This window comes from Chiroxiphia lanceolata, chromosome 14 (genome assembly GCF_009829145.1).
Source record: "Chiroxiphia lanceolata isolate bChiLan1 chromosome 14, bChiLan1.pri, whole genome shotgun sequence".
In the NCBI taxonomy this organism is placed as follows: Eukaryota; Metazoa; Chordata; class Aves; order Passeriformes; family Pipridae; genus Chiroxiphia; species Chiroxiphia lanceolata.
This window is the reverse complement of record NC_045650.1, coordinates 20,626,818-20,640,337: the sequence shown is the minus strand read 5'-3', so window position 1 is coordinate 20,640,337 and position 13,520 is coordinate 20,626,818. Positions and strand designations below refer to the sequence as shown.

The window sequence follows — 13,520 nt, the reverse complement described above, 5'->3', positions numbered from 1 at the left end:
CGCCTGCTCCCTGCGCCGCTCCCGCCTCCCGGTCCCGGGGCTGCCCGCGCTTCCCGAGCGTAGTGGGAGCTCGCCCGGGGATCCGCCCGGCCCAAGGGGCGCGGAACAGGCGCATTGGCCTCTCGTGCAGCTGCGGGGAACTGAGGGACGGCGAAGAAGTGTCCGAGATGAGGGCGAGCGGAGCCGTGCGAGGAAGCGCGGCCAGATGCAGGCCTTGGGGGGCTGTGGAACAGGGTCCCTGCGGCGGGAGGCGAAGTCAGAGGCGGGCAGTGCAGGGCTTCACGCCGTGTCTGCAGGACCCTTCCGCACTCGGGGCTGCCGGGCACGGGGAGGAGGCAGCTCCCCTGCCCAGGTCACAGCTACTGCCACTGCCACCGCCCTGCCAGCCTGCGCTGGGCGGATCTGCACTTGCAGAACATTTAACCGCTCTCCGCTTGCAACATTTTACACGTTTTTGCAGTAATCCAGGTAATAAATCACCTTACTTTTGAAAGTTTTTTAAAAAAACTTTTCACTGATCTGTTTGCGTAATCTAAGAAGTACACTTGTGTTAGACGTCAGGGGAGAGGTAGAGCTGAAACATGGGATGGGAAAAAAAGGTCTGGAGGTGAAATTCCGCAGGAGCTCCGTGCACTGGTTTTGAGAGTAAAAAAGCTAAGCCTGCAGGTTCTGGTCCTATCTCCAGCACCGAAAGGGTAGCTTGGTCTTTCCCTAAAACTGTCAGGACTTTACGATAGCTTAAGCTTTTTTTGTTCAGTATTCTGAAGTAGGAATCTGTTAATCATCCCCACAAATATTTTATGAACAACCTCTAAAGAAATGCTTATACTGGAAAGCTAAAACTTCTCTTATATTCTAGCACAAATGTAGTTAATGAAGACACAACCCCTCCAATTCAGACTACATGAGTATTCCTGAGTGCTTAGTTGAGACCGGTGCGTCTAAATATGAGTGAACAGGGAAAAAAACCACGGAACTTCTGCCTTGGACAAAATATTTATTTTATTAAATACCACAGATTATGGGAAAGAAATGCTGAATGAGTTCTGTTAAAATACCGTCTTTGAAAAATGCCTCAGTTCATTGTAGCTTCAATCACCTGATCTTGAAAAGTCTACCTTGTTCTTTGGTGTTAATAAAAGTAGGCCAAATTGAAACGAGTTCATTATTCAAAGTATTAAGGTTGAGGGAGCAGATTTGACATACATCGCCAAAGCCCCGCGGTGCCTCATGCAGTGAAAATGAATTCTCAGAAGATGGGAGGCAGGGAAAAAGCTTGGAATAGGGCACTGGAAATGGAAATGGAGTTGCACTTTTCATCTGCTTAAAAAATGCTCTGAGAGGACAAGCTGTTTATTGCAATCAAGGGGTCTTATTCAGATCATAGGAACACCATGTGTCATTTTGCTTGCCAGATTATTTCTGGGTTTTAGAAATCAGTTGCAGTGCAAAGGTTATAAAAGGCAAACAGTGCTGTGGAACAGATAGGATATATCAGGCTTGATCAAAACCTTAGAGACATATCAGAAATCAAATTTAAAGGAGTAGTTTCCATTCTTACTCTCTGCAGAGAGGGAGAAGGACGTGAAGAGTTTAGTGCTTGTTATAGAGACAGCAGGGAGCAAGATCTGAACCAGCATAGATTTCACATGCTTTTGGAGTCTGGATCTAAGGAGAATTATGCTTGTGCTGTGTCTCTGTCAGCAATGTTTGGCTATGAGGTTGCTCAGTACTGAATTGGGAGGTATTGGTTAAATATGGCTTGTTACCCAGAATATCCCACACAAGATTGGCAGCAATTTGCCATTCTAGTTTCTGCAGCCTTGCTGTGGTGTTGGCTAAGAGAAGAGGCCAGGATTATCTGGATGGTTGGGGTGAGTGAGGCTATTTGCACTCACGGTTGAAGTGCCGATGAGGATCAAAGAACCAGACTGCTGTCTAGGTAAAAGGCCTAAATTGAAAACTTATTTTTTTAAATAAACTTGCTAGGGTAATATAAGTAATGGCTTAAAATGAAAAATCCAGCAGGTGAACTGTGATAATACTTCCTCTGTGAAGGGACATGAATCTGCATTTCATCTGTGTAACTGAAAAGGAAGCCCCCAGAAACCTTCCTGAATAGTCTTGCTCTTGTCAGGAATAAAGAACATCCTTTTTCTAGTTGCTTTCTGGAGAGTCTGAAGTAAGCACAGGTGATACCTAGAAAAGGTCTTGGAATGTCAGCTGAAAGGAAATAGCAGCATTCTCTTCTTGACTAGGATAAACAACAATGTGCCAGCCTTCTTCCTGAAGTAATCAATGTCAAAAAATGCATTTAAAATCAGTGGGTAGAAAAGATTAAGGTTTGAGTGATCCAGAAATAAGGAAAAAGTCTTTTAAACCAAAAAAGAAGAGAGTGTGACAAGAAGATGGGAGGTCAGGTGGTTTTGTTTGTTTGCTTCTTTGTTTTCTGTATTTTTTTTTTATTCAAATAAGCCACAGCCAAGGAAGAAAAATGCTCTGTTTGCCTTTCTGCGGCTTGATAGTTTAATCTTTATTGGTCCTATGACATTTGAGCTCCACCTATTTTCCAAACACCATGGTTCTTTGAGATTGTTGGTAGAGCAGTGGGTGTCAGAGCAGTTGGAGTGTATCTGGCCTGGTAGTTGTTGCTTTCTTCTTTGACTACTGTTCCTGGACCAGGCAGAGCGACTGCTGATAGGGCAGAGAACAAGGGAGAGGGGCCTCTGTATCTTTTCAGTGTTAGTGGCTGATTTTGTTTTCTGGCATCTATGAGACTTGAGCTTTGGCGACTAGCCATTGAACATGCTGTTTTCACTGAATTTGTCTCTGTTTTTCCCAGTCTCTTCTCCTTTCTTCTGGTTGCGGAGTTGCTCCAAGAGCACCAAGGTAAGATTATGAAATGGCACTTTTCAGCTCAGTTCTCACATAAGGATTGTTATGTTTAAGCGAGAGATATCTGGCATTCTAAGCAGATGAAGGCAAGTTTAGCTGGGATCTCAAAAATCACTGTGCTCTTTAGAGAGCTAGGCAACAGAGTCCAATAATATAACTCCGGATTTGCTGAGTGATGGATTAATTTAACCTGCTTAGAATCATGCTGTGTGGATTCCTATGCAGCAAGTACTAAACAATATCAACACACTTTTAGTCCTTATGCTGAATCCTGCTCTAGTTGAAGTTAGTGGAAGCTTGAGGGTGAAGGTGCATCAAGACTCACGTATGTTGGGATTGGGAAGGACAGCAGATGGGCGGTAATTCTCTTCTACCGTGAGCGTGTGACCAAGCTGCAGCTTCTAGCATTCCATTCATTCATAAGGCTGAATGAAGTGCTATACATAGTTCTTTACAAGGTTTGTTGCAGAAGTGACCTGTGACCCCCATGTTCAGCATTTTCTGCAAAAAAAAGAGGAGGGACAGCTGGACTTTCAGTTATGCAGGGCATCAGAGAAGGTTGGATAGGAATGCGTAGAAATGGAAGAGAGGAAATGGAGGAGTTAAGAAAGTCAGAAGTGAATACATGTGGGTAAAAGACGGCCTTAGTTACTTTCTCAATAACATCCTGCCCCTATTCTGCACCTCTCCTGGGTGTTCCTAAGGAACACATAGGTCCTTGGTTTCCCTACCTTCTTAGAATAATGTTCATAAAGCAGGTCTTGAGTTTTTCTTCAGGCACATTAAATTGTTGAAGAGCAAAAGGGGATGTATTACAGGAAATAAGCAGCTGAACATGTTTTCCAATGCCAGAGGGCCTTGGCAGCAGAATCTTAGGGCTATTCTGAGATGTCAGGAGGAGGCAAGTATCTTATTCTGCATTTCTAGCTACTCCAGGAATCCTGCATATAGTTTCCAGATAACCTTCCAGAGCAACTTTCTGCAGAGGGAAAGATGTTTTGGCTCAGTGGGACTCTCTACAGGGAAGACTGAAGGAAAAAGCGTAGTTCAGGCAATCTCAGTGTTCCCACCAAGCAGCAGGGTCTGTTGTGAAACTTGTTATGCCAGGCTCAACACAAGAGATTATGTTTTTAAGACCTGAGTGGAGAATAAGCTGTTGATGACCTTGTACGTCTTTGGCACATGAAGGTCACTGCAAGAAAATGCTTGTGGAGAAGAAAGAAATTGGATGTGGAGATGGAAGAACTAGACATGGAAAGGGATAGTGGAAGGATGTATGAGAATGAAACTTTACCTCAAATGAGTTGATTGCAGTGATTATCTACAGTATATGAACAACTGTGGTGAAACAGAGTTTGGACTGTGTGCTCTGTCCCCATGGGGAGAAGCTGAGAGGGAGAACAATGCAAAACAGATGTTTGTCATTTTGTTTGATGCATATCCTGAAAAGTGTTCAGACAACGCATCCACAGAGCAAAGTCTAGGAACAGGCACTGAACATGATGGGGAAGGGCAGAAGGGCCTTCCTCCCTGTAGGAGATGCAGGTTTCAGGTACAAAATGTGATTAAAACCACTGCAGTGAGGTTCCCTGGAAATCCTTACTGCTTCAGAACTTGCTTTTCTTTACTTCTTTTGTGTTCTTCTCTTTTCAACTGAAGATAAACAAGAGCCTATGAGGACTGCTTCTTCCTCCTCCCTCACAGATGGAAGACTCCAAGGAAAAAATCATCCTGATTATTGGAGGAGTCAGATATGAGACATACAGCAGCATTCTTCAGACCTTCCCAGGGACCAAGCTGTGCAGTCTAACAGAGCCTCATGCCCCAAGAATCTACGACTATGATCCCACCGCCAAAGAGTTCTTTTTTGACAGGAGCGCTGAGATATTCAGCTCTGTGTTGAACTGTTATAGGACCAAACATTTCCACTGCCCCATTGATACCTGTAGATCAGTCTTAGAAGAAGAGCTGATTTTCTGGGAAATAAATGAGACATAGCTAGCACCCTGCTGCTGGCTGAAGCTGAATAACAAAGAGGTGCAGCCAGAGGAATATAACATTTGGGATGAAGATGAACAAACTGATGACCAACGCCTCATAGTCCAGACAAAAAGAAGGGATTTCGGCTGGTGAACCAGGTGGCAGCCAAAGATTTGGTCTATATTTGAAAAAACTTTTTCTTCTTTCAGTGCTAAGGTAATACTATAAGTGCAGATGGACACAGCCTGTGTCCTTTGGGATTACTGGAATGGGTCCATGAAAAATGCTAATGGGTTCATATCTTTGGTAGGTATACTTTGAGTCCTGGATTAAAAAACCCAAAATTTTCTTCTCACTAATAGACACCTTATTTTTCTCTCATTCTCTTGTCCCTGTTCTCTACACAAAATGCATGCCCCATGCCTCTTTAAAATGTCAGGCATGCAGAACAATAAACACAAGTCAGAGTCTTGCAGAGGATGTTTTCTGTGCTGCTGGTATTTCTGGAGCCAACATTTAACACTGAAGAGGCCCTCAGTGTCAATCTGTCCACACTGCTCCAGCTGTTGGAGTATTTCCTTACAAATGGCAATATAAGAATTCAGATGTTTTTTTTATTTGACTCCAATCTTCTCTATTATTTTTCAAATCTGGAAGGAGAAAATGCACTCCCATGTGAGCTGAACAATGTTGATTTGAGAAAGATTAGTCTGGGATTGTATTGTGCCTGTGGAGGTGGTCCTGGGGTTGTGGTAGGGCAGTGAGGTTATATGATACTTGTTTGTTGATTTAATTATATATGTGCCTTTTCTTCCCTCCGAAGTGCTTGGCTTTTGTTTCTCTACTGTTCATCGTTGGAATTGTCATCATATTCTGCGAGGAGACTAAGGCACAATTTGGGTTCTTTACTCCTAGCTTGACCTCTGTTGGTGATTCTGAGGTCTTCCACAATGACCAGGAACCCTATTACCAGCAGACTGCCTGCTTGCTTCATCTGGAGCTAATTTATATCCTCTGGTTTACTTTTGAGTTTTCTGTGCAATTTTGTTTCTGTCCAGACAACAAGTCGTTCTTCCAAAATCCCCTGAACATGGTTGACTTCTTCTCCCTCTTCCCAGTATATATGAAACTCTTTATGGCTAGGCAGATTCACAGAACACCAAGCCTGGGGCTTTGGTTGAGTTTTGTTTGCATTGTCTGTCTCAAACTTCTGAAGATATCCAAGCTGATAGAAATGCCACTGATCCTCAGGGTCTGTGCTACATCCTCAGAGAGATTTGCATCCTGCTGATGATTTTGGCCTTTGAGACCCTCTTCTTTGCCTCTATCTTCTTCTATGGGGAGTTGCTAGGTAGCCATCCTTCCTACACAGGGGAGCTGCACTTCACTGACATTCATGTTTGCTTGTGATGGGCTTTAATCACACTCACTACTGTGGGCTATGGAGATATTATCCCTCTCACCACAGCTGGTCAAGTGACAGCAGCCTTAGCTGCAGTGTTCAGCATGTTAACCATTATCATCCCGATACCCATTTTCCTGGTAAAATGTAAAAGCTATTATGGTGTTGCTGTCTTCAAACAGAAGCTGAAGAGAAGAAAGAAACATTAACATTTCGGAGCCTCTGTTTCCATTTGCTTTTAGCAATAAACCTTCAGCACGGTTTATTTACTTTGGTGGAAGGGGAGTGCAAATAGTTCTTACTGCATTTACTTGCCTTAGCATATTTCAAATAATTGGTGAGCTTGCAGTACTTGATACACAACTGATCAGAACTGTTGAATCTCAAGGGTCTTTCCCATACTGTACCTCATCCCCTGCTTTTTTATGTGCCACGGTTTCTCTCTCCCCCCTAGCTATTCAGAGACAAACTGCATTGCAGCCTAGAATGTGCCCCACGGCACCCAGTTCTATGATCTGAGCTCACAGCATATTGCCTTAGCTGGCAAACAACTCATGATGTTATCTCTGCCCTCCATCGCCTGACAGACCATAATGTCATTTTGCATGCTGGGAAAGACGATCTGTGCACGGTCCTGCTCTGACAGCAGTGAGGAGGCATGGGTTCTGATTGGCTATTTTTAACAATGTTCTGTTTCCTTGTTTTATCTAAACAAGCCAGTACATCTGATTTGCCAGAATCGGATGTACATGTAAAGAAGGCAGCAGGCTGAACTGAATACCTGTGGGCCTAAAAGCCCACGCTTTTGGATAACCTGCCTTGAGGGCTCACAAGTATTGCTGTGGCATCTTGGTAGCAGCAAGGGGAGCCCTCTGACAGCAAAGCTCTTTTGTATCTGCCAAAGTCAATGGGAACCTCTCATTGACCTCAGTGAGATGAAAATTTCATCAGACACTTCCAGTGTATCAACACATTTCTACAGTTCTTGATTTTTATGTAACAGTCACTGAGCTATTAGCCAAAATATCTGTGTATTTTTGCTGTTCAAAAAGAATTACATCATCTACAGTACTCCATATAATTTTAATGTAATTTACTTTCTTAAGGCATAGATATAAACTAGGAATATTTATCTGTTAACTGTATAGGCTTGTTACGTATGTTTAATTTTGAAATAACAAAAGTTTTTAAGGTATAAGAAACCCCCACGTCCCATTGTTTATATGGCAGAGTGATGTGCTAAGATTATTTTTTTTAATAAGTAAAAAAATCTGTATGCAATAACAGTTATGTATTTAAATTTCATCAAGGTTGTTTAATTGCAATTTTGATTAAATTTTGTCCCTATGATTTTTCTGTTCAGGATATAATTTTAAGGCTACTTTATTTGTATTAAAACACGAGGTAACTTCCCTCTGTTCTAATGCAATTACAGTATGTTTTTGTCTAAAGTGAAATTTAAAAATGCTGCAAACACAACACAAAGCACATGAGAAGCTGGAGAGACAATGTCAGTTGATAATATGCTTTTATTTTGAATCAGAATAAAAAGTCAAAAGGTGGATATCTCTTAAGAATCAGGTTGTCAGGATGCAGTGAGGGCCAGCGTTTCCTGGAAGGTCAGTCAGCGACCCAGGATTCAAGCACAAAACCACAATGGCCAGAGCAGGACCCTCATCAGCCAGGCACCAGGTACACGGTGCCAGGTGAAGTGTGCTGAGAAGGGCAGGCCCAGAGATGGCAACCAGACTCAGCCAAGACTCCTCATCATGAGGCAAATTTGTGCTGATGAGGAGTGAATCTGCAGACCCCAGTCAGGATCACATCCACTGACAGTTACCAGGGTCACCCAGTCCAGTGATCACCAGTCAGGTCCAGAGTGAAACAATCACTTTGATAATACCACAATGAGACATTTTAATTGAGTAAACCCACTTGATTGAAATAAAGACAAAACAAGAAAAAACATCTACATGTTTAACGTGCAAATACAGTAATGTATTGATACAGATATAATGTCCAAAGTAAGAAAAATGTAATGAGACATTTTTAGCTTATGAAAATTCTTCCATCTTTATTGTTCAGAAAACTAAAAAATCCATAGAACCATGGAATATCTCAAGTTAGAAGGGACCCATAAAGATCATCGAGTCCAATTCCCTGCTCCTTGCAGGACTACCATATGACACTAAACCATATGACAAAGAGCACTCTTGACTTCTTTCATGGAAGTATCAGTAAAAAGAACACATTCCTGCAAACTAGTCTAGGATTTCCCAGCAAAAAATTCCTTTGTGCATGCTGACCAGTGCTGCCAATTTGAGCTGACCTCTGAAAAAGCATGGAATAAATACAGCTCCCGTCCTTTTTCATGTTCCCAGTGCTCCCCACTGTGGAAGTAGGAGGAGTTGCTTGTCACTTGGAAATGCCAACACAGCTTCACACAGCACAGAAGTGATGGGGAAATGGGGCCTCTGCTTGGCAATACGGCTTTGCCAACCAGGTCAGAGTCCTTCCCCTCTCTAGACCACAGTTCTCTCTCGTGGAGAGAGCTGCAGGTTTCCCAAGCAAGAGGAACACTACAAGGCATTTTGCTTTAGTGAGTGGTAAGGGGAAAGCATTTCTGCCTGCTGCTGTTACCCACTGTGAGAGTAGTTTGTGGAACAGTTCGCTCGTTACTCCAGTGCAGCCCAATGAAAGGAAGGGACTGAGGCTTATCCGTGCTTATGACCTGCTCCTGTGGCCCAGCTGGGGAGCTGGAGATTATAGAATCACAGAATCACAAAATATGCTGAGTTGGAAGGGAACCACAAGGATCATCATCTCCAACTCCTGGCCCTGCACAGGACACCTCAACAATCCCACCATGTGCCTGAGAGCGTTGTCCAAGTGCTCCTGGAGCTCTGGCAGCCTTGGGGCCGTGCCCACTGCCCTGGGGAGCCTGGTCAGTGCCCCACCACCCTCTGGGGGAAGAACCTTTTCCTGAGATCCAACCTAAACTTCCCCTGACTCAGCTCCAGCTGTTTCCTTTAGTCCTATCACTGGTCACGAGAGCGAAGAGATCAATATCTGCCTCTCTGCTGCCCCTCAGGAGGATGTTGAAGATCTGACCTCAGTCTCCTTTTTTCCAGGCTGAACAAACCAAGTGCCCTCAGCCACTCCTCATAATGCTTCCCTTCCAGATCCTTTACTGTCCTTGTGGCCCTCCTGTAGCCTCTGATCGACTTTGAAGCTCTTTTGCAGTGCTTGGGTGGGAGGAGGGAGTCAGGTCTCAGGCCACAGGTGATCTAGGGGTAGATGAGAGCAATATCATGGATATGGATTTTATTGGACCCCCAAACATGATTTTTATCTGTGTGGTTTCCTTAACTAGCCACATCAGGCACTTTGTGCTTAGAACTTACTGTCTTCCTTGATAGCTGCATTCACCCTCAATCCTTTTTTTTTTACCCTCTTCCAAAACTCTGTCATCTTTCATTTAAAAATTATATAATTTAGTACAAATTGTCTTACAGTGGGTTAAGGACCAAGCTGTTTTTGATGCCCAGTATGATAAATAAATTTGAGATCATAAGGTCTCTGTTAGACCCCTACACACCTTGTCACTTCCACATGGGCTTGGTTTCCTAACTAGGTTTCCAAAGAAGTCAGTTTTATGCCTTCCCATGGCAACCAAGCACTTCCAGATGAGTACTGTCCATTCATCAGGAGCAGCAGAGAGGAAGAAAAGCCTTCTGCAGCAAGACAAAATGATCCATCCTGGATATCAGCTTTCTTGCTCAAATGAGATTTTGAGGCATAACTGCACAAAGTGAGGAACTTTGCTGCTACTGCAAGTGGGAGCCTCATCAAGGTAGCCAACTGTGCTGTGTCCCAGACTCTTTTCTTCCGTTCATTTGCCGTTTCATATCCCCACCCCTTTTGCCACAGAGTGGCAGCAAATTAACTGATGCAGTTTGGTCTTGTGACTTCCAACACAGTGGCAGAGCTTGTGATGTGAGCAGGATTTAAACTGAGGTAAAGGACTTCTCACCTTGGCCACTCATCACTGTTGAATAATATTACCTACTCCTTGCTTGTCAGCTAGTGACATCATGAAAGCAGTTAGAAATTCAATACTCCTGTCCCTCTCTTCTGAGTCTGTTTTCTTAACATTGTCTACACTCGATGGGATGAATTTCCAGTTAATTTAACTCTGTAGCATCCCCAAATACTTCAAAGCACGTGCTTGCTGCTGTGCTTCTTGGGATTGTGACAAAACTCTGTGCTCCCTGTGCTTTGAACAAGGTGCAGTTATTTGACCCAACCTGTCCAAAGCTGGAACAAAAAAGACTTCAGGCCCTTGCAAGAAATCTCTTGGTCAAATGTTTCATTATGGGAAGGGCCAAACCTGATCCACTGCTTCTCTTTTCCCCTACAAAGGCTATAAAAGAGATGGATACTGTTCACAGAAGGGGTAGTATGTCAGAATTTTTGTACCCGTGAAATGGATGAGAGGGGCCACTGACACAGCTCAGGACACTTTCAGAGAAATAATCCATATTCTTACCTACCCTGAATACTACTAGCACCATGATTGGTGAAAACTTATTGTGCCAGGGTGGGCAGTGACTTCCCTGAGCCCTCAGGGTGTGAAAAATTTAGTCTGGTGCAGCACACTCACACAATCTTTTGGCCTGCATCTGCACAGCCTATCTGCACGGTCTTTCTGTGGGCAGAGTGACTCAGAAGCAAAGGGAAATTCAGTTTTGGATGGTGAAGTCAGAGCCTGGTGAAGCCCCAGGCTCTGACTCACAGAAGGCAAATGCATTTGACATGTGCAAGAAGTGAATGAAAGTTCACAAATCTGGACTGGAGGACTCAGGACTCAAGAACAAACACTCTCAAGAGATACACTGGCGCTCAGATGGTCATGCTTTTAATCTTTTGCTCATTGAAGTGCAAGTAGTGTCCCTTCCAGATATTTCTTCCTTTTTGTGTTTCTGTGCAATTGTAGCACTGATCTCCTGGATACGTTTAGATTTGAAGTCATTGTGCTTGTCCAGAAAGGTTTTCATTCTGAACCCACAACGTTGCAAAGAAGTGATGGAAGATCCTTGGTGACTGAATGATGGGAGACTGTGTGTGTGTGTGTGAGGGTCTGTCCACTTACTGTGGCTAAGCAGCTTGTAACTACTTTGTTGCTACCACATGTCGAACAAACCTGTTTTCAGCCTCAAGGTTGTGCCTGGAAAAACAGCTGCTTGTGGTGAGGCTAAATCTGTCCTACTTAACTTTCTGAGTATCCTTCTTTCAGCTTACCCCTGCCTGCAGAGGAGCATTGAAGGAAACTGGTGAGGAGTGACTCTCATAATCCTCACAAAGGGCCTTAATTGTAGCCACCCTCCCTCCTGGTTGCCAAATTGCAGAAGTCATTCTCCAGTGAGGCCACCTTTTGTCTCTGTCTAAGAAGGAGACATGGATGATGTAGTGAGGTTGACTCTAATCTACTGCTTGGTTGGGTCTCTTTGAAACAAATTTCTATCCCACCATTTATGTGGGAGCAAAATATGAAGTGAGTATCCTTCTCTCACCCCAGCCTTGCGTGAAGTTGATGCTCTGTGCCTTCTGTGTTAGCAGCGTTAACAATCATATCCATATCTATTCATGTGGTTCTTGGCAGCCACTGTGGTTTCATAGCATATATCAGGATAGTTTTAGGCTATTGCTTTTCGTATATTAAAAGGCTTGTGACAGAGTGAACAATTCTCTTCTTTCACATTGCTGCCTTGGAGTATATTTATTAATAATAATTAGAGTGCACAGGACTTCATCTTTAACTGCTTCCTAAACATGAACTAATTAGTCTGCACACTTTACCAGTGAGTGAACCTTTAGAATTTGTCTTTGGGATTAAAGGGAGGAAAGCCTCAACAGCTCATTCAGCAAAGCATTTGAGATTGTACTTAATTTCAAGCATGTCTGGTAGTGAAGTACATGTTTAAGCGGTCTTAAGATCCCAGCTACCTGCCTGAGGCAAAAGCTTCCTATTTATTCTGGACCAGGATAGACCCATGTTGGAAGATAATAAATGTGTGAGCACTGCTGGGATGGTCTTTTCCTCACTGATTAGCTGCCTCAGGTAATAATATCATTAGTAATAACATTGAAGACATAGCCCCAGTAACTTTAATGCAGTTTGTATCAGCTTGTCACTGACCACAGATAACTATTTGAGTAACTTAGAGTGGTGAAGTCACATCTTCATGGTTCCTGTTCCTTCTGCTAACTGCTGTAAATTGCCCTTTACACTTGCATCGTAGATGCGGGGCGTAAGTGTCTCTGACTGTGTTTTTTATAAAAGGCTTCCCGTCTGTCTGCTCTTGGCTTTATGAACTTGAGACCTGTGATTTCTAAATGTACTGAACAGAGCCATGGTGCTCTAAGGAAGACTTTCTGAATCCCACCAGTTTTGCTTTAGTGAGTGTCTCAGGCTTTATACTTTTCCATTTGGGAGATTTCTCAGCATGGTTTAAAGCTGTCAGTGTTGCTAGTGTTGCATGAATGGAGAGAAATAGATGGTAGAAATAAAATTATTTCATTTGCTACTCTGTCCCTTCCTACCCTGTTCATCTCTAGACTTACAGAACCATAGAATTATGGAATATGCTGGTTGGAAGGGAACCACAAGGATCATCGACTTCAACTCCCAGCCCTGCACAGGACACCCCAACAACCCCACTCTGTGCCTGAGAGTGTTGTCCAAATGCTTCTTGAACTCAGATAGGCCCAAGCCATGACCACTGCCCTGGGGAGCCTCTTCTGTGCCCCACTACCCCCGGGGGAAAGAATCTTTCTCTAATATCCAACCTGAACCTCCCCTGACACAGCTCCAGCCATTCCCTCGTGTCCTGTCACTGGTCACGAAAGTGATGAGATCAGTACCTGCCTCTCTGCTGCCCCTTGGGAGGATGCTGAAGAGCCCAATGAGGTCTCCCTTCAGTCTCCTCTTCTCAGCTGAACAGACCAAGGGCCCTCAGCTGCTCCTCACACGGCTTCCCCTCCAAAACCTTCCCCATCCTCAGGGCATCCTTTGGACACTAATAGCTTCATATCTTTCTTATACTGTGGTGCCCAAAACTACCCCAATGTTGCAGGTGAGGCCGCCCCAGGGCAGAGCAGAGCGGGACAATCCCCTCCCTGGCCCAGCTGGCCATGCTGGGCCTGATGCCCCCAGGACAGGCTTGGCCCTCCTGGCTGCCAG

General features: G+C 44.0%; 1 protein-coding gene across 1 annotated transcript; it reads left to right on the top strand.

Moving 5' to 3' along the window:
• The first annotated feature begins 9 nt into the window (after positions 1-9).
• LOC116793952 (potassium voltage-gated channel protein egl-36-like) lies at positions 10-7,841 on the top strand. The gene is made up of 3 exons (XM_032702211.1): positions 10-468; positions 2,843-2,889; positions 4,600-7,841. Exons 1-3 carry the CDS (start codon positions 168-170, stop codon positions 4,891-4,893), a joined length of 642 nt encoding a protein of 213 aa, XP_032558102.1. The 5' UTR covers positions 10-167; the 3' UTR covers positions 4,894-7,841.
• Positions 7,842-13,520: the final 5,679 nt, after the last annotated feature.

What these genes read in the sequence shown, in the direction of transcription:
- LOC116793952 (XM_032702211.1), top strand. Translation starts at nt 168, where the DNA reads ATGAGGGCGAGCGGAGCCGTGCGAGGAAGCGCGGCCAGATGCAGGCCT. An exon ending in ACGTTTTTGCAGTAATCCAG is followed by an intron (nt 469 to 2,842) that starts GTAATAAATCAC and finishes TGTTTTTCCCAG; the next exon opens with TCTCTTCTCCTTTCTTCTGG. An exon ending in GTTGCTCCAAGAGCACCAAG is followed by an intron (nt 2,890 to 4,599) that starts GTAAGATTATGA and finishes CCTCCCTCACAG; the next exon opens with ATGGAAGACTCCAAGGAAAA.